Source organism: Ranitomeya variabilis, chromosome 1 (genome assembly GCF_051348905.1).
Source record: "Ranitomeya variabilis isolate aRanVar5 chromosome 1, aRanVar5.hap1, whole genome shotgun sequence".
NCBI classification, from domain to species: domain Eukaryota; kingdom Metazoa; phylum Chordata; class Amphibia; order Anura; family Dendrobatidae; genus Ranitomeya; species Ranitomeya variabilis.
The window spans coordinates 259,140,174-259,161,538 of NC_135232.1; the positions used below are offsets into that span (position 1 = coordinate 259,140,174).

Sequence of the window (21,365 nt, forward strand, 5' to 3'; positions counted from 1 at the left end):
ATATTTCTGTACTTGGCTGCATTCATGTTTCCTTCAATGACAACCAGTCGTCCTGTCCCTGCAGCTGAAAAACACCCCCATAGTATGATGCTGCCACCACCATCAGACCAGGGAATCTTATTTCTCATAGTCTGGGAGTCCTTCATGTGTTTTTTAGCAAACTCCATGCGGGCTTTCATATGTCTTGCACTGAGGAGAGGCTTCCGTCGGGCCACTCTGCCATAAAGGCCTGACTGGTGGAGGGCTGCAGTGATAGTTGACTTTATGGACCTTTCTCCCATCTCCCTACTGCATCTCTGGAGCTCAGCCACAGTGATCTTGGGGTTCTCTTTACCTCTCTCACCAGGCTCTTCTTCCAGAATTGGCTGGAAGGCCAGGTCTAGGAAGACTTCTGGTGGTCTCAAACGTCTTCCTATTAAGGATTATGGAGGCCACAGTGCACTTAGGAAACTTGAGTATTGCAGAAGTTTTGTTGTAATCTTGGCCAGATGTGTGCCTTGCCACAATTCTGTCTCTGAGCTCCTTGGCCAGTTCCTTTGACCTCATGATTCTCATTTGGTCTGACATGCACTGTGAGCTGTGAGGTCTTATGTAGACAGGTGTGTGCCTTTCCAAATCAAGTCCTATCCGTTTAATTAAACACAGCTGGACTCCAATGAAGGAGTAGAACCATCTCAAGGAGGATCACAAGGAAATGGGCAGCATGTGACTTAAATATGAGTGTCTGAGCAAAGGGTCTAAATACTTATGACCATGTGATATTTCAGTTTTTCTTTTTTACTAAATTTGCAAAAATTTCTACATTTGTTTTTTTTTCAGGCAAAATGGAGTGCAGAGTGTACATTAATGAGAAAAAAATGAACTTTTTTTAATTTACAAAATGGCTGCAATGAAACAAAGAGTGAAAAATTTAGAGGGGTCTGAATACTTTCCTTACCCACTGTATATAGGACTAGTCATGCATGTGTTTGTAGTCCGTCTTTCCTCTGCAAACACCAGGTCCACTGCCTTAACAAGGCTCATTGGTGAATGGCTGCCAAGTGGACTTAGATTGCAGAACTTGCTGAAACCACAGTGTTGCTGCATTAATATGTGAGCACATTTAGTTCAGAGAGCTGTCAGTACCATTCACTAGCAAATCATTTCATGCATTGCATAAGCATTTTTTGTGTTTTACTCTGATGGGTGAGGACTGTGCTTGGTATGAGTCATGGTTCGGCAGTCATTGAAGGGATACGGTAATTGACTTTAGACATCTATGCACATAACCATTGTATATAGGGATATGCATCTTTTAATCTGTGTATTAAAGTGGTAAGGGTTATTCCCCCTAAAGTCAAATTATCCCCTATCTTAGGAATAGAGGATAACTTGCTGGTTGCTGGGGTCTGACTGCCTGGATCCCCAATGATCCAAAGATCGGAGCTTTCGAACTCTGAGGCTTTTCAGTCCCGCCGTGAGTGGAGCAGACATGCCCATGTGCGGTCTCCACTCTGTCCACTGTCTATGGAACAGTACAGCACTCTGCTTTTTCTGGCAGTCCTATAGACAGTGAATAGAGCAGAGGCCAAGCACGTGGATCCACAAGTTGATTTTTTGGGAATAACCATTTGAGGATGTGATGATATATTCCCTTTGAGCATTAGTAGTTTCTTCTAAAATCTCTATTGTAGGTAACGTATAAGGAAATTTGATAATGTGTTCAAACTGTAAAGCGCTGCGAAATATGTTAGCGCTATATAAAAATAAAGATTATTATTATTATAATTTGTAAGTAACATAAAGCCTGCTTTCTTTCCAATGCAGTGGGAATGGCAATGCATAACAGGTCCTACTAGTAGCGATTGAGTAATGCGATCTTTTGTCAGGAATCCTTAGCCCTGTGCTTTTGTTATCAGTAATACTTCCCCTTGTATCCTTATAAGGAAAGCTCCAGAATTCTTGAGTGCTCTGTAATGCAGTCTTGGGTCCATGGTCCACCTCACGACTGTACGCTCATGGCAGGAAGCATGCCAGGAGATATTCTCAGGAATGTAAAAAACCTTTTGGCATTTCCCCTCTGAGCTGTTTATTTTATTCAAGTCTGTGTAAGCAACTGCACCGAGCATGAGAATGGCAGGACCAGAATGAAATATTCACATCTCGTAGGTGCGTGAGATACAGAGAATATGTCTTTACCGCTGTTGACACAGCCCCTTATACTACACTTACTATCAGCTACGCTAGAAGGAAAATGCATAATAACAAATAAGGGCCGCAAATTGTCCCATTGTGATCGGTAATTGTACCTGTAGAGTAGAAGTGTGGTAGAAGTTATACAGCCTCAATAATGCTGTGAATTTCTTTATTTTCTTTAGACGTCCACTGTCCATGAGACGAGGTGAGCACTTCGCTTCCGTGACTATAGGGGTACAACATTTTGGCAAAAATGCTGTACATCCCACCAAACTGTCCAAGCAAAAGTATTACGGTAGAACTAGATCTTTTCAATGAGAATTCTTACTTCTGTCAGTTAAGCTTGCTATATACATAAAGATGATTATTGATCAGTATACAGACATCAGTCACCATCAGATTATTTGTACGAATGATCCGACCATGAACATGTCAGACAACAGTGGCAGATCTGGGAAGCAATACAAAAAAAGGTTCAGTGTCTTAAAAATCTAACTGCCCCATAGAGACTAGATTATTGTCTGTCCAAGTTGCATTTGTCAAAAATTCCTCTATGTTGAGTATGGCCAAAATCATCAGCCTTTGGTACTCTAGGTGTTGTAAAACTATAACTCCCAGGATTCCCTTACAGCCACATGTGGTCAGAGGACTGGTGTATTGGGAGTTGCATATTCACAGCACCTGGAGTGCAATATGGTGCTGATCTATGGTTTATGGCTGCCTTTTAGGCTGAAACTATTAAGGCCTTCATGCACGATAGATAGGTGGTGGCTGGACAATAGGTTTCGCCAACAGTGATCCCTCCATACACAGGAGCGCTTGCTCTGCCAAGGGCGTCTTTGTTCTCTATCAGAGAGCTGCAGCCAGACTCCTCTGACAGTGGCTTATTTCAACAAGAGCGAAAGGATCAGCAGCCCAAAGTCAGACTTCCTTATCTCCCCAGCATCATCTGTTGGGGGAGAATTGGTAAGCCCTCATATGTCGGCCTAGCATATCGATATCATCAGGTTCGGCGACATTAGTCTATTGTGTATGAGGGCCTTTAGATGATAGAAGTGGATATGTGCAAAATATAGCAGTATTTGATTACACAGGATGCACAGAGGTGGCACATTGGGTTGAGCTTGAAATTTCTGGCAGAAAGTTACCAGAAATAAAACTTCCAGAGAGCGGGCTTCTTGTCTCACACCAATATGTATTGTACTTCCCTCCCTGCCACATGACATGATTTGGGCAGGCTGTTAAAGGCACCCAACTAGAGGTGGTGTGAATCGATTCGCAGGACCAAGTCCATCTGCCGTGTCAGTAATCTGTGGCCACTGTTCAGTTAGGGCTACGTTCACACTAGTGTCGTGCGCTGCACGTCGCTATGCGACGTACCGACGCTAGCTATGGAAGCGCCGCACAACGGGGGCAGCGGATGCTGTTTTTCAACGCATCCGCTGCCCCATTGTGAGGTGCGGGGAGGCGGGGGCGGAGTTCCGGCCGCGCATGCGCGGTCGGAAAAGACGGGAACGACGCACCAAAAAACGTTACAAGCTTCCTCTAATGTGACGGCATCCAAATCTCTTCTTTTGATTAGCCAGCCTGGTGTGATATCATATGTGCGTGATGCCACAATGATGACATTGCGCCAGTCCGCCTAATTAAAAGACGAACTCTGGCACTGTACATGTTAGATAGCTCTTAGCTGTAAAACCATTATTGACCGTTATCTGTCGACTCCCCAATACACAGGCATGTTTGGTTTAGCTGAGCGCTCCTGTCGGACTCCTCTAGTTGCGACTTGTCTCTCAGAGAACAGGAAAGATTGACCATTGGAATCCAACAGACTGGAACCTTCTCTCCCCTGGACATGATCTGTTGGGGGAGAATCAGGAAACCCCCATATACATTACATTGACAGCTGAACCTGCTGATACTGCTGGGTTCAGCTGACTTTAGTCTAATGTGTGCAGGGGCCTTAAGCCACAGATAGAAACACAATATTTTAGAATATTTATCATTTATGAACATTGCAGATTTTGACATTCACAAAAAGCGAATTTCTATTACTGATTATTATTTTGCAACTCCTGAACTTGGGATCATATTTTCTATCTGAAGTTGTATGTTTTGACTCAGTTTATATTTGCGCTATAATCTCCTCTCCATTATTTTTATATGAAGCCATAAAACAAAATATTACATTTGTTTCCTGATTTACTTGAATAAATCAGCCATAAAGTCTGTCCTGCAAAATGTTATTAGTGTAAGTGTGTATATAAATCTGAAAGAAAGCATTACTAGTCCAAATGTTACTATGTAGTTGACTATACTCTCATGAAGAAAGTACCTCCATTAGCGACAATACAGTCATTACACAGCAGTATATGTTACATCTATTCAAGGCTTGCAGAACGTTTGGTCACAGGTGACTATCATTCTGTATGCACAATAGAGAACAAAAGAAATATAATGGTTACCCACTAAAGTGAGCCATGCAGTGCCAGGAGAACGGTATTAAGAATCAAGATATGTTGTGAACTGGTATGTGGGAATCGATATACATGTCACCATTATCGGTAGCACGATATGTTGTGAAGGGTCCAGATAGAGGATTTGAGCTCCTGGTACACACGAAGTAGAGGAATTGTGCTGTAAATTAGCCCCAGATTAATGATTTTAATGAAATGCATAATATAAACATTTTCAGAGAGAGAAAAAAGAAAACGGAATAGAGTCACTAGAAAATATGGGTCCCGAGATATCCTTTTCCGCAAAAGAGATCTCGCCGAAGTGTTTTATGACATGTCCTATCAATATGTCATAAAACACTTTGGTGGCAAAATCCTTTAAAAATATTGAGCTGCCTTTAGTTATACGTGTCCGCTGTCCCGATGACTAACCATATATCTATCTTTCACAAGGAGTTGTCACTCTAAATCCTAAATGGAAAGTGTGAAATTATATCATGATGTATTCCTAGCTTGGCCCCATCCATAACTAGGCAGGATAAGGCTTCCTACATAACAGGCATAAAGGGTCATTTACCCAAGACTGATGTTTCATACTCCATTCTTACAGTGAACCACGGGCAGCAGGAATCAGTGACCGATTCCTCCATGCTAAATTTCACTGGGGTACTTCAGAAAAATACATACATGAAAGCCCAGCAGAGGAAGAGGTCCAAGAGGCATGTCTCCACCAGCTTCTCCCTGCCTGCTTAGCTGTAGACAGACAGGCGTGCTCCTGTTCACACATATACCGAGAGACTTACTGGTCTAAAATTCGCAGCGTGCTCACAAATCTGTAAAATATTATTTTACAACAGGCAAAACATGGTAGACCACCATGACTAGAACAAGCAGCTTAACAGTATTTTTTTCCTGTAGCATCAACACATCCCACAATGGTATAGAGAGCTTGTCATCCTGCATGGTTGTAGATGGCGCCCATCATCAAACAGTGCTGAAAACTCAGGGACCATAGACACAGAGTAGCAGATCCCATTCCATCTGCCATGACAGTAGAATAGAGAGAGGGGGTACCACCTCTTACCTAACCTCAGCTCCTCTTGTGATTTCCTGCTCTAGCATGAGGTCATTATTGTGGCATGACGCACATGTGACGAGTGATGAGTTGCAGATGCCATCAGGTAAGGGGCGGTTCTCCCGCTCCAATAGCCACTGACCACTGAAATGGCCGATGGAATGGAACATTCAAATCAATTTACTCCAACTCTAGTAGTCATCACACCAACTCTAGTAGTCGTCATACCAACTTTACTAGTCATCACATCAACTCTAGTAGTCATCACACCAACTCTAGTAGTCATCACACCAACTTTAGTAGTCATCACACCAACTCTAGTAGTCATCACACCAACTCTAGTAGTCATCACACCAACTCTAGTAGTCATCACACCAACTTTAGTAGTCATCACACCACTCTAGTAGTCATCACACCACTCTAGTAGTCATCACACCAACTCTAGTAGTCATTACACCAACTCTAGTAGTCATCACACCAACTTTAGTAGTCATCACACCACTCTAGTAGTCATCACACCAACTTTAGTAGTCATCACACCAACTCTAGTAGTCATCACACCAACTCTAGTAGTCATCACACCAACTCTAGTAGTCATCACACCAACTTTAGTAGTCATCACACCAACTCTAGTAGTCATCACACCACTCTAGTAGTCATCACACCAACTTTAGTAGTCATCACACCACTCTAGTAGTCATCACACCAACTCTAGTAGTCATCACACCAACTCTAGTAGTCATCACACCAACTTTAGTAGTCATCACACCACTCTAGTAGTCATCACACCAACTCTAGTAGTCATCACACCAACTCTAGTAGTCATCACACCAACTTTAGTAGTCATCACACCAACTCTAGTAGTCATCACACCACTCTAGTAGTCATCACACCAACTTTAGTAGTCATCACACCACTCTAGTAGTCATCACACCAACTTTCGTAGTCATCCTTGACGGACAAAGGAAAATGAAGCCTGACCCTTGCTTCACATCTGAAATGTTTCACAAACTTTTCTATCCATCTTTATACTGGACGGATGTCCAAAAAATAGATCTAAAAAATTATTGGAAAGGAAACTGGAAAACTGAGATTTGGTATAATGTCTTAGAGACGGACAGAAGGAAAAATATATGCACCAAAGAAATGAAAGGCTGCAGCCATCAGTCAAGAAATGGGTTGAGGAACACTGCTGATGGCTGGATGTCTGCAGTGATTGGACAGTGGTAGACTAGGTAGGGCAGACCCTAACTGGTAACACCCAAATGTCAATTTATTCAGATTTTTTAAGAGGAAATACAGAGAATAAGCTCATTGCTGGGTTTTAGGATTGACAACTGTTATTTCATGAAGAATGTACTGTAGTGGCCATGTCAGGAGAGCTTTTATATATAGAAAAAGTGGTATCCATGCTAAAAATCCAGTGTAGAAGCCTTATGTAAGTCAGACTGGAGGTGAGCCGGGGGTGTCGGGGCGCATTGCAGAAACTGTCCGAGTGCATTGACACACCCCAGTGCACTTCCAGCCTGTTTGGTTTCTACCCTATACTTTTCGTGACTGGCACATTGGAGCCCTAAAATAACGGTTTCATTTCTGATGGGTGACTGGCGCCTACACAGCTGAACTACGACTTCCTTATATCCAAATGTGCTGACAGCTCCCCAGACATCTCAATACACTGAGCAATCTCTGCATGTTTTTTTAGGTGTTTTCAGAATTTCTGCAAGAAAATCTCACACACATAACAGAATTTGGGCTAAATAAAGACACCGTAGGCAGTCAGATGACTTTCCTGGATGTTCCTCTTCATGACTATTACATTCATTTTCTATATTCTGTACAATCTCTGTGAAAGTACAGAGAATGGAGGTGTGATGTGTAGAGATGGATTAGTGGTGATTAGTGGAGGATGATGCTAGATCCCCTGATCACAATGTCTATTCATCCAGCCATATAGGTAAGCACAGTGAATGGGGGTGTGTGATGTGTAGTGATGGAATAGTGATTAGTGGAGGATGATGCTAGATCCCCTATTCACAATGCCTATTCATCCAGCCATAAAAGGGAAGCACAGAGAATGGTGGTGTGATGGCTGGGTGATGTTTAGTGGAGGATGATGCTGGATCCCTTATCACAATGCCTATTTATCCTGCCATATAAGTGATGGATTAGTGATGGCTGGGTGATGTTTAGTGGTGATTAGTGGAGGATGATGCTAGATCCCTGATCACAATGCCTATTTATAATGCCATATAAGTGATGGCTGGGTGATCTTTAGTGGATGATGCTGGCTACCTGATCACAATGCCTATTTATCCTGCCATATAAGGGAAACACAGAGAATGGGGGTGTGATGTTTAGTGATGGCTGGGTGATGTTTAGTGGATGATGCTGGCTACCTGATCACAATGCCTATTTATCCTGCCATATAAGGGAAACACAGAGAATGGGGGTGTGATGTTTAGTGATGGCTGGGTGATGTTTAGTGGATGATGCTGGATCTCTGATCACAATGCCTATTTATAATGCCATATAAGTGATGGCTGGGTGATGTTTAGTGGAGGATGATGCTGGATCCCTGATCACAATGCCTATTCATCCAGCCATATAAGGGAAACACAGAGAATGGCTGGGTGATGTTTAGTGATGGCTGGGTGATGTTTAGTGGAGGATGATGCTGGATACCTGATCACAATGCCTATTTGTCCTGCCATATAAGTGATGGATTAGTGATGGCTGGGTGATCTTTAGTGGATGATGCTGGATACCTGATCACAATGCCTATTCATCCAGCCATAGAGGGAAGCACAGGGGAGGCAGGACGCATGGAAGTTCTGCCTGTGGTCACCCTGGAGTGCTGCCACCACCTGGCCATGTGACCTGCTCCGCATCTGGGACACTCCGGGGGAGGCCTCCCGGCCGTGTGAGGCAGGACGCGTCAGTAAGCTTTCTGCTCCCCAGACTGTGTGTGGAGCCAATTAATGCTCCTGGTGCCCCCATAACAGTGACCGGAGTAGCTCCTGGGCTGGGGGCTGAGTCCCGGGCAGCCAGTTCTCCGCCATAACAGCCAGCACTGCATGCAGCGTGTACTGCAGCCCGCTCCCTCCGTGCACCGGCTCCGGCGCTGCCGCCAGTCTGCTGGGTGTGGCCTGAGCTTTATTTCAGCTCCCAGCTGTGGCCGTCTATCTGCTCCCACCCTCAGAGGAGGGGGACTGGGGCTGCTCGCTGTGGGGCGGCAGTCTGCCAGGGACGGGAGAAGGGGAATGTGAGGCGTACAAAGGAGGCGCGCTGCCGGACGGACTGCACGGGCTGGGATCTGCCGGACGGACTGTCTGAGGTGCAGGATTTGGGGATATTCCAGCCGCGGGAGCAGCGGGGCTCGGAGGCTGATGTGCAGGGGGCACAGGACCGGGCACCCCGCACTGAGGTGGAGGAAAGCAGCGGAGGCTGTCACCGTCTGTAGTGACCTGTGGCCGTGCACGGAGGCGGCACTCACCGCTGCATAGATGCCTGCAGAACTCACACAGGTCAGTCATGTGTCCGTGTGTGTGCTCCGTCCTCTGCTCTCTGTGGAGCTGCACTGCAGACTGACGAGTTTACCCAACTTCTAGGCGGTGACAAGTTGCACTAGCCCCCATGTAGTGTTTGGGGTGGTCCCCCCCCCCTATGTAGTGTTTGGGGTGGTCCCCCCCCCCCCTATGTAGTGTTTGGGGTGGTCCCCCCCCCCCTATGTAGTGTTTGGGGTGGTGCCCCCCCCCCATGTAGTGTTTGGGGTGGTGCCCCCCCCCCATGTAGTGTTTGGGGTGGTGCCCCCCCCCCATGTAGTGTTTGGGGTGGTGGCCCTCCCTCCATGTAGTGTTTGGGGTGGTCCCCCCCCCCATGTAGTGTTTGGGGTGGTCCCCCCCCATGTAGTGTTTGGGGTGCTCCCCTGACTCCAGCAGCCCTCCGCATACTTTCCATTCTTGCTTCTACAAGGCTGGAGCATCTGATTCTACTTTTCTGTGGCGATACTGGGTGGGGGCGGTAGAAGGGGCATACCTGGCATACCTGGTCACACCAAGGAGTGGGCATACCTGTGATCTGCCCCGTGTTGGACCAATACTGTATAGCTAGCAGATATAGTAGAGCTAAGTTTCTATTTGCCCCAAATTGTGATCTAGGTCTAGTTCTCACGATCCAATGAGCTGAATGAGAAAACCAGCTGTGCTCCATCTGTAGGATAACATGGCATCTAGCTCCCTGATCCCCGAAGACTGAGACTTAGAGCTGTGGGTGTGATCCATTTCCTTCAGCTCCCCAGATGATCCAGCAGTCTGTAATATATGGCTGTGTGCCGTGCTGGATGCCAGCTGTACCCTACACAGGGCAGATGAAGGCATACCCTGCTCTTTTATCCCAGGGACATAAAGCTGGGAGGCAGATAATTCCGTGCATCACGTTGTTTGCTGCACCCTGGCACTGAGTGGCGCAGGGTGCCATCCCGTATGTTGTTGGCACAGCAGTCCAATAATCTTAAGCCTTGCTCCAGTAATAATTAACAGTATTCAATCTGCATAGTAATATTTGAAGAACTCTCCCCTACTAAAAATCAGCGTGTTCACCCCCTCCCATGGCCAAACTGTCAATACGTTGATTCATCTCCTGGTAAACGTCTGGGTTCTGCCGCCACATCCGTTTTGTAATTTAATATCTTGAAAGCAGAAGACATTATGCCATGTTATTTCACTAATCAATATTTGCATCCATGAGATTGCCTTTCACTTTTACTACCTAACTCATTAGTATTGGAAATGGCTTCATTGTGCCTGATGGGGCGGTAAGATTTTAATACAGTGACAGCATCTTTTATGTCCACATCGAAGTCCTGCTATAAAGTAAACTGATGTCCCAGGATCTTCCAGCAGCTATGGATTAGCTGTAAACGATTCTCCTTTCTGTTTAGGCCAAGGTATTGTCAGTCAATGAGATGAGAGTTGTGCACTATTACCTACAGTGCTGCTCATTTCTACTGTAATGTCTTATTACATGGCCCAATCCATAGGATTTGTAACTAATGAATGGTCCTATTATGTGCCTACTAAATGGGCAAACTGTCTCCAAGCATGGCTACTACAGTATGTCCATATATCACCATACCTTGTCCAGAATAATCCTCCATGTGCAATAAAGTCTGTTGTACTACTACCACTAGCAAATATTATGCTTGTCTTGCATTATATCCTGCAAATGGACCCTGAGAATTCAGGTTTTCAATACCATACACAAACTGTCAGTTTTTGCCTGTTCTAGCCGATCCTTTCAGATACCAATTTTCATGAAGTGCATATGACATTTTTGCAGTTGTTAAGTTTGCCCGCTGCTAAACTTTTTAATGTTTGGGCAATGTTGCAATGAGCTGCATTTAGAAAGTGTTCTCACAAGAACTGCGCCACCATATACTATCATGTCGGCTTCATGGAAGAGCTGTAGTGACAAATTGCAGAGTGTGAAGTGATGCCTGGGAGGCTTTAAATACTGCATAGTATATTGAATATTGCCATTCTCACTCCAGTTTGCTATGATATAACCAGTTATATGTGGTAATCGAGAACTCAATGCAACCTAATTCTGTTTATACCAGAAATGAATGCTCTGCTGGGTCTGCCAGTACCAATACAAGAACAAATCTCTTGATATGAGGGTCTTTACTGCACAAATATATAGATGGCACTTGGCCAAATGGGAATATTATTTCTACAAGTGTGATTGTGGCTGCCTGTCAACTTGATACATTAGCACCAGATCTAGCAAACCACTATGAAGAGCAGGTTTTGAGATTTTCTGCGTAGCCCAGCACAGAAGAGCCATCTGGATGACCATATACCTGCCTTGGTATAGGATGATAATGCTAAACCTGGATGCAATATTGTGGTGGGAGTGTGGATGTGAGAATACCGAAGGTATGTAGGGTGGAAACCCCTAGATCTAGGTATACTGCCTTGGAGATATCTCTGGTAAAGTTTTGGCTGTCACTATATCAGTAATTGGGTGGAGAGCATGAGCGTGGATGTCACTCTTGGGGTGGGGATAGGGTTGTTCTCTGGATTTTGCTTGGGACCATCTAATGTGGCTTTCAAGGTAAGAAAGGTTGGGGACCACTGCGGCAGAAGAACAGCTATATGTAGTTCCACAACCTTTCTGTGTGAACATACAGGTCCAGTTGACCAAGGTGCCAAGATGATGCTTCCTGTTTTGTATTTGTTTATAAAGTGTTATTAGGATCGCAAATTTATGTTTTTACAAAGAAGAATGTGAAAAATAAAGCCTGAGATGTGTCTAGTAATGTGGTATCAGCCCAATCCAATTCAGTGTGGTACCTGACGGCATGGCTGAAAACTTGGCTTTGTTTACGTGTGGTTCCTCGCATGCTGGAATATCTTAATCCACATCATGAACATTGATTTATTAGTGATAATGATCCCTTTTTGTAACTCACAGCAGAGAGTATTAGTATACGACTTGTGAACTACTGTCAGCTCTGAAGTCAAACTGAAGTCCTTATGGGAGTGTTTCAACCTACTGTACAGTACGAAACGCATTTCACACACCTAGGTGTTAATTGAAACTGTTCCATACGTTACAACTTGTAGATTTCAGCGTGAAGGCTCAGTATCTGGAAAATAGGTGATCTCATTACTCTGCGGACTTGTTTGTTTCCTGTATGCACTGATAACCTTAGCAGGTGGGTGTGGTCTTTTTTTTTTTTTTTTTTTGTAACTACCAGGGTGTGTCAGGTGAATGATCCAAGGCGTCCTGTCATCCAGGTTCACTTGCATAGACAAAGAAAAGAAATAAATCTCATTGATGGTAGCACAGTGCACTCAGCTGATATTTCTTTCTTGGTTTCAAGATGAAAATTATTGATCTTTTTAAATGTAGTCTATGTCCCCTGTGACTTCCCCTTACAGACTGGTACTTTATCTAGACAGATGAAGGATGCTTCTTAACTTTTAGTGTCTTGTTCATGTACTGTCTTCTTACTTGGCTATTAGTATCTGTCGCTGAAGTTTGATCTGTGTTTCAGCGTGCTTCGCATTGGTCTAATAAATATCACTGTATTGGAGATTCCTTTCTATGGCCATAATGTCATCTATTTGATACCTTAGCTAAAAGAAATAATTGAGACATCTTTGTCATTTGACCTACTCACCAGTGTTAATTTTATGAAATCTGGGAGAACTAAACTAGAAATAGAAGATTAAGCTATCCAGATACCTGTATTTATTTACTTGTATAGCGTCGTTATATTTGCTATGGCACTTTACAGACATTATCAGCATTGTGAGCCCCAGTGGGGACAATCTTAAAGCGAACCGGTCAGCAGGAATTTGCAACATAAACTACTGGCAGTGTCATGTTGACAGTTAGGCTGATTTAAAATGAGGTGAAGAAATCCGTCTTGTGGTGCTTATGTAATCAGTGTTAGAAGTTTTCAGTTTAATGAGATGCCTGTGCTCCAGGGCGGAACTGTAGGCAGAGTCTTATCTTCCTGCTCAAAGCCAAACAATCCAAGGAAAGACCTGCCCACAGGCCATCCCGAAGCACAAACCTGTTCCTCATCATTGAGACCGACTGTTTGTGCTTCAGGGTGGCCTATGAGCAGGTCTCTTCTTGGTTTCTCTGGCTTAGAGCACCAACATAAGCCTGAATACTGTCCTGCCCTGGAGCATGAGCACATCCATAACTGAAAACTTCTAACACTGATTACACAAGAACCACAAGACAGATTTCTTCACCCCAGCTATCATTTTAATCAGTGTAACAGTGTCAAGTTGACTACCTGTAGCTTACTTGCCAAAATCCTGCTGACAGGTTCGCTTTAATTAACTATCACTATGGTTTGAGTGTGGGAGGAAACTGGAGTACCTGGAGGAAACGCATGTAAACATGGGGAGAAAAAAAAAATTGTAGATGTCCTTGGCGGGATTTGAAGCCAAGGTCCTCAGCGCTGCAGAACATTGCTAACCATTGTGAGTGGAACTTGCATAAATCTATTTGGGTTTTTTTTTGTTTTGTTTTGTTTTTTTTCTTCCAAAACAATCCAGTTTAAATGAGTCAAACTGATTCTCTGCTGCATAACTCTACTACATGTGTAAATTCCTAAATAAGATATTTTAAAAGTACGGTAACTTGATGCATTGAAAACATGGTATGATCTGGGTCCAGAGGGTTATACTCCATGAGGAGCGTTTGTTTTCATGTGAGAGATTTGGCATAACTATGATTTCAGTCCTTGCTCATTTTTCAACCCAGTAAATGTGTCCCCTCTCTAGCTATTGGCCACTAAATAGGAGCACACACTGGACTTCTGATGCCAGAATGACTGAGCTTGATATGGAATTGTTTTTTCTCAAAGCTATATATCAATCTGCTCCGCTTACCCTGCTCCATGTAACATGCTGACATCAGATAAGACCCCTCTTTCAGTGTGACAGGTTCTCTTTAAACTCCTTCTATACATTCTCCTTGTTAATTCTACATAGGTCTGCAAAAAATATTAAATGTTGGTTATATTAAAAACGGTCTTGCAGATAGTGTCTGCGTCTACAGCAGTCCCTTATAGTGACAGTGCACTGGAATAGATTGCTATAGCAACTTGTGTTTATTTTGATGTGAGGACCTCAATATTCACCAGTAAAGTACGATTGGAGGGAATGTGTTGAAAATGTAACTTAGAATGCACCTTTTTGATTGACTACGATAATTTCCGAATCCCCTCCCTATTACCTTTTTATTATAAAACCAATAGAAACATATTTGTTTAGAAAATGTAATTTACAAAGCGGCCTTGTCTACAACTATAGGCTCATTTTCATCAGTTTGTTACCCAAGTTCGACCAATGTGTTTATGCTGTTGGCGATGTATGAAATATGACTTTTGTGATGTAAGCTCGCTTATTTACTGACATACTGGATTATGAAGTCTGTTATTTGCTGGTGTGTAATGAGAAGAATGTCAGTCCTGCATCAGTGATTGATAGCTATTTCTTCATGATGGCTTATTTATCTGAAATTATTCTGTCTCACCTTTTCAGGCCTCCTAGGCCTTTTTGATGCCTTAGGCGAACGGTGATGTTGAGATCAATGCAGAACCTGCTGCTGACATGTTCTTTATAGAGCTTACAGATTTGTTACTGGCTGTCTAAAGCACGTACTGATCTCCAGAATACAGCCTCATGCATGTGAATTACATCTGCAAACAGTCTCCAAGTGTGACAGAACGATTGTCAAAGGGATACCGTGAAAGGGAGGGGCCAGAAGATCGGGATGGTTTCACAAACTCCTCCACTGGTTAGAAGTACTTCACTAGCTTATTAAACAGTGCAGGGTTTTTTTCTTGCTGGCAGTGCAAGGGTTGATTTGTTCAGTTCAAGCTCTTGGAGCCTACTACCTGGCTTATTTCCACTGTTGAGCGTTGGCCGCTCCCCTCTGGCTTTTAGGCATTGCCAGTGTCAGTTCTTACCGCCTGGTTTTTAGTTGGAAGTGTAGTTTGTGGTTGGAGTTTTGAAATTTTGTTCAGAAGACTGTTGCTTGGAGTTTTGTTTGTGTGCACATCTTATTTTGATTTCTCTTTACTTTAACTCTCCTGTGTTCCACTCTGTTGTTTGAGTGTATTTTGAATCATTATTTTCATTTATCCCTGTCCGTCTTCCCTTATTTGCCTAGTTAGTCTTATCATATACACTTCGCTTCCCCACCTCCCTGGGTGATGAAGAGGACAGAAAAGGGTTGATATAGGAGCATAGCAAGGCACGTGAACCCAGCATCTCCACCTTCAGGAGTAATCCAAGGGTCAGGGATAGACCAGGGCGCCTCTAGTTCTAGGGACCTGGTTCTTGCCCGCAGTTCCAAAGCATTGCGTGACAACGATAATGTGCATGCATACATGTCTGTTTGGTATTGCTCTACCTCTGCATACCTCCCACTTGCTTCGGTTGGAGTCCCTATCCTGACATATTTTTTTGGGGGGATGGGGATAGGGGGTGACTCTGCAATACAGAGTAGTACAAAATATGTGAGCCAGAAGGAGTAAAGCCACATGGAAAAAAAAAAATCTGCATGGATCTTCCCACTGCAGGGATTAGGTAATTCTTTTTGTGTATTTACAACTGTGGATCTTGAATCTCTTGTGGAAACAAAGGGAGAATGGTGTAGTAGTAGTAGTATTAGGCCATGTGCACACGTTCAGGATTTTTCACGTTTTTTTCGCTATAAAAACGCGAAAAAACGCTTACATATGCCTCCTATTATTTACAGTGTATTCCGCATTTTTTGTGCAAATGTTGCATTTTTTCCGCGAAAAAAATCACATCGCGGAAAAAAAAGCAACATGTTCATTAAAAATGCAGAATTGCGGGGATTCCGCACACCTAGGAGTGCAATGATCTGCTTACTTCCCGCACGGGGCTATGCCCACCATGCGGGAAGTAAGCAGATTATGTGCGGTTGGTACCCAGGGTGGAGGAGAGGAGACTCTCCTCCACGGACTGAGCACCATATAATTGGTAAAAAAAAAAAAGAATTAAAATAAAAAATAGTCCTATACTCACCCTCTGATGGCCCCCGAAGTGTTCCCGCCTCTCCGGTGCATGCTGCCGCTTCCGTTCCTATAGATGGTGTGGTTCAGGACTTGTGATGATGTCACTGTCTTGTGATTGGTCGCGTGACCGCTCATGTGACTCACGCGACCAATCACAAGCCGCGACGTCATCACAGGTCCTGAACCACACCGGCATCTATAGGAACGGACGCCGCTGAGGAGATTGGCTGTCTGCAGAGGGTGAGTATAACCATTTTTTTATTTTTTAAATTATTTTTAAACATTCTATCTTTTACTATAGATGCTGCATAAGCAGCATCTATAGTAAAAAGTTGGTCACACTTGTCAAACAGTATGTTTGACAAGTGTGACCAACTTGTCAGTCAGTTTTCCAAGCGATGCTACAGATCGCTTGGAAAACTTTAGCATTCTGCAAGCTATTTACGCTTGCAGAATGCTAAAAAAAACGCAAAAAAAAAATGCGGATTTCTTGCAGAAAATTTCCGCTTTTCTTCAGGAAATTTCTGCAAGAAATCCGGACGTGTGCACATACCCTTAAGGGCTTTTTGGCTATCACATTTCTTCTGTGAAATCCCACTCTGTTTCAATATATCCCACATACAAAAGGAAGTCCACTTAGGTGCTGGTTCTTATTAATAAGATTGTGTGTTTTCTCTGGTGTGCATGCCTTTCATCACCAGAGAAACTGCTAAGAGATTGGTTAAGTGCCTGGCAGTATTGTATACATGTTATCAGCACTCGAAAATGCATTGTTCTGTACTGTTGACATTGTTTGACCTTGGTTAATACAACCTTAAACAGGGTCAGTAAATGAAGAGTATATTTTATTAACAGTTGATCTTTCAGGAAAAAAAAGTGAATGTCGTTTAAGGGAACCTGTTCGGTCCCCCATGCCCTCCAATCCAGCAGCATTCCCCTATGTGTAATGAAACTCCCTCCCTAACAATTACTGTTTTACATAATTCAGATAAGTGCTTTAAAAAAGCATTTATTAACTCCACTTTTAGTATGCTAATAAAGGCTTTGACTAGTCAATGGGGTGTTAGATCCTCAGACTGGTAAGCTCTCTTTCCATGGTATCATGCCCCTGTGGGCATGATATAATAATTTGTATGAGCCCGCCTCCTCGCCAGCACATGCAAATATGCGCAACACTCATTCCAGTAGCGTCTCTGAAGCCAGGTGTTGGCTTCCCGGCTTTAGCGGTGCGCACTACACATGTCGGGAAGTTCAGAAGACTACTTCTGGTCATGCGCAGTGCATCTCCGAAGCTAGGTGTACATTTCCTGGCTTCCGGTCATGCGCAGCGCACCGCTGGAGCCATCCTCTGATCTTTCGTTCACTTCCAGGGGTGTGATAACATGGAAAGAGGGAATCTGGGGAAATAACGTCCCATCGACTAGTCAAAGCCTTGATTAGCATAGGAAAAGCGAATGTTGTAAATGCTTTTTTAATTTATTTGCTTAACTGAATTACGCTATACATTGCCACAATGCTGCGAACTATTCTGTTCAATGAGCCAGAGTTTTGCCTTTTATGGTGTGTGTGTGTAATATATATAATTACTTTAGGTGCTCTGTGCCTTGTCTGACTCTGGCATCACTGTCACCGCCTCCTGTCTAATTGAACATTAAGAGGAAGTCAGGGGTCAGCTGATCTGACTTTCCTGTTCATGTTCATTTCGTCTGAAGGTGGAGACCTCATCACTGATTGGGCACAGCACCGCATGAGAGCCCCGGGGAGAGCAACTGCCGACACTGTGGGAACGGCACGGGAGGTGAATTTAAAATAAAAAGAGCTTATCGGAGCCAAGCGTGGGGTATGAGGCGGGGTTGTCCTAGCAGTGGACAATGTCTTTTAAGAAAAAAAAAATCGCTTTCTGATGACTGTTTCCCTTTAAACTTGCACTGTATAAGAATAGTTAAATATTTTTTTGATCTGCCCAATTGTCTGTTTTTTCTTTTCTCAGAATGCAACTGTGCCGTCCAGTGTTGGAGCATTGTCCCATTCACTTCGGTATTACAGCATTGTACCCCCTGAATACCACAGCTATTAAAGGGTATCTGTCACCCCTCGGGACATATATGACATATTAATATGGGCATACAGTAAATAGAAATGTTATTCTAGTCCTACCTGTATGCCTCATATTAGTGGTCTTGTGGTAGAGAAATGTTATATACTTTCTTTGTTAATGATTTCTTCCAGGCTCCAGGGCATGCTCTACCTGGTAGAAATCCCTTCCCCCTGTCCTCATTGTAATACCCCCTCCCATCAGCGTCAGCATTTTGTTCTGTGGCAAATGCCAAGCGTCCTGCACGGTGTTGGGCTGTGAGTACAACACCATCTGTGGACGTCGGACACTCAGACCATTCTCATGGAGTCAGTTTCTAACAGTTTGTGCAGACACATGTACATTTGTGGCCTGCTGGAGGTCATTTTGCAGGGCTCTGGCAGTGCTCCTCCTGTTCCTCCTTGCACAAAGGCTGAGGTAGCGGTCCTGCTGGGTTGTTGCCCTCCTACAGCCCCCTCCACGTCTCCTGGTGTACTGGCCTGTCTCCTGGTGGCGCCTCCAGCCTCTGGACACTGCGCTAACAGACACAAACCTTCTTGCCACAGCTCGCATTGATGTGCCATCCTGGATGAGCTGCACTACCTGAGCCACTTGTGAGGGTTGTAGAGTCCGTCTCATGCTACCATGAGTGTGAAAGCACAACCAACATTCAAAACTGACCAAAACATCAGCCAGAAAGCATTGGTACTGGGATGTGGTCTATGGTCCCCACCTGCAGAACCACTCCTTTATTGAGTGTGTCTTGATAATTGCCAATAATTTCTATCTGTTGTCTATTCCATTTGCACAACAGCATGTGAAATTGATTGTCAAAAAGTGTTGCTTCCTAAGTGGACAGTTTGATTTCACAGAAGTTTGATTTACTTGGAGTTATAGTCTGTTGTTTAAAGGCCCCGTCACACTTAGCGACGCTGCAGCGATACAGACAACGATGCCGATCGCTGCAGCGTCGCTGTTTAGTCGCTGTGTGGTCGCTGGGGAGATGTCACACAGACCGCTCTCCAGCGACCAACGATGCCCCGGGTAACCAGGGTAAACATCGGGTTACTAAGCGCAGGGCTGCGCTTAGTAACCCGATGTTTACCCTGGTTACCAGTGTAAAATGTAAAATAACAAACAGTACATACTCACCTTCGCGTCCCCCGGCGTCCGCTTCCTGCACTGACTGAGCGCCGGCCCTAACAGCAGAGCGGTGACGTCACCGCTGTGCTGTACTTTGCTGTACTTTCATTTTACGGCCGGCAGTCAGTCAGTGCGGGAAGCGGACGGCGGGGGACCTGACGGGCACCGGAATGTGAGTATGTAGTGTTTTTTTTTTTTTTTTTTTACATTTACGATGGTAACCAGGGTAAACATCGGGTTACTAAGCGCGGCCCTGCGCTTAGTAACCCGATGTTTACCCTGGTTACCAGTGAAGACATCGCTGAATCCGTGTCACACACACCGATTCAGCGATGTCAGCGGGACCTCAACGACCAAAAAAAGGTCCAGGCCATTCCAACACGACCAGCGATCTCACAGCAGGGGCCTGGTCGCTGGTACGTGTCAAACATGGCGAGATCGCTACTGAGGTCGCTGTTGAGTCACAAAACTTGTGACTCAGCAGCGATCTCGCTATGTGAGACGGGGCCTTAAGTGTTCCCTTTAAAAAAAATATATATATATATATATATATATATATATATATATATATATATATATATATATATATAATTATATACCCTCAAACTATGACAATCCAAGACTAATTAGTATTCATCATGGGAAGTAGGAAAATAGGTTTATTTATTGCTGAGAAAAAATATCCTCTGCTAGAGGCATGTGAGTAATGATATTTTCCGGTGGGCTAATGCAGCAAAGATCTTCTATTTGCTCTGCAGGACATGAGACAAAGAAGTAAAGTAAACTATGAAGTCATATGTGGATGAAAGAATCTGATGCTCTTATCAGTAGTGTCATTGTATTGTGGAAGTTATGTCAGCCTCCAAGCACTTTGTTTATTTCCAGCTATGTACATAATGTTACATAGTTGGCTTGACTTTACAGAACATTAGCCAAATAAAAAATTGAGAAAAAAAGTTTAACTTATTATTATTATTGGCTGTTTCCTTATTTGTCAGAAAACTGTAGCAATATTTATGTGGCTGAGAAGTCCACTATAGAAAAGTAATACCCCCATACACACTAGAAACGTCAGACAAACCTGCTGATTTCAGCAGAATCAGCTAACCATCTAATGTGTATGATGGCTTCCTGACTCCTCCACTGGTTAGGACAGAACAACTCTCCTTTTGAAACTTTTTAAATTTGCTTGAAAATCAGTGTTCTGTGTAAATGGGACATGTGCTGTACAGAACAATGATAGTGAATGCACACGCAACATTGTTGTGTCATGTGCTCACTACAGCCAATAAACAACTTACTGATCGGCTGCAGACGTTACTATTTTATCAGAATGAACATCTTCACTGATGGAATATTGATGACCTGAGGTTGCTTTGCTAATGGAACACAACAATGTTACATTGTTGTCAGTGTCACATCACTGCCAGAACATCAATGCTGTATAATTACGGTATTTTTTGTAAGACTTTCTATGGGATCCAGTAGTGGGTAACTAATTTAAAAGGGTTGTCCAGTAGCGATGAGTCAACGTGCTCGGATAACGTCTTATTGAGCATGCTTGGGTGTTATCTGAGCATCTTGGAGTGCTCGTATATTATGTTCAAGTCTTTGTGGCTACATGATTTGTGACTGTTAGCCTGAACACAAACGGGCAATCCCCATATGCTGAGGTTGTCTAACAGCCGCAAATCATGTAGCCACAGGGACTTGAACATAACATGATGCAAAAATTTATGGAAGTTGGGAGGAGCTACAATGTGACCACACCGACATGTCTTACACATCAAAGGTGCTGGCATTTGGTAGAAATGCTACTTCAGTCCACGAATGGAGTAGTATTTCTGGTAACTGGGCGTACTC

At 43.8% G+C, this 21,365-nt stretch overlaps 1 protein-coding gene across 3 annotated transcripts in view; it reads left to right on the top strand.

Moving 5' to 3' along the window:
- ARVCF (ARVCF delta catenin family member) overlaps nt 1-21,365 on the top strand; it is a 1,196,801-nt gene that overhangs the window by 922,489 nt on the left and 252,947 nt on the right. Inside the window, exon 1 of one of the 3 annotated variants that reach the window (XM_077293392.1) lies at nt 8,597-9,233. The exons of 1 other annotated variant lie outside the window; for it this stretch is intronic. In XM_077293392.1, the coding sequence (XP_077149507.1) occupies nt 9,213-9,233 (21 nt within the window). In that variant the 5' untranslated portion in view covers nt 8,597-9,212. Of the gene's footprint in view, nt 1-8,596; nt 9,234-21,365 lie in introns of those variants that run through there. One more of the 3 variants, XM_077293393.1, reaches the window with a different exon arrangement.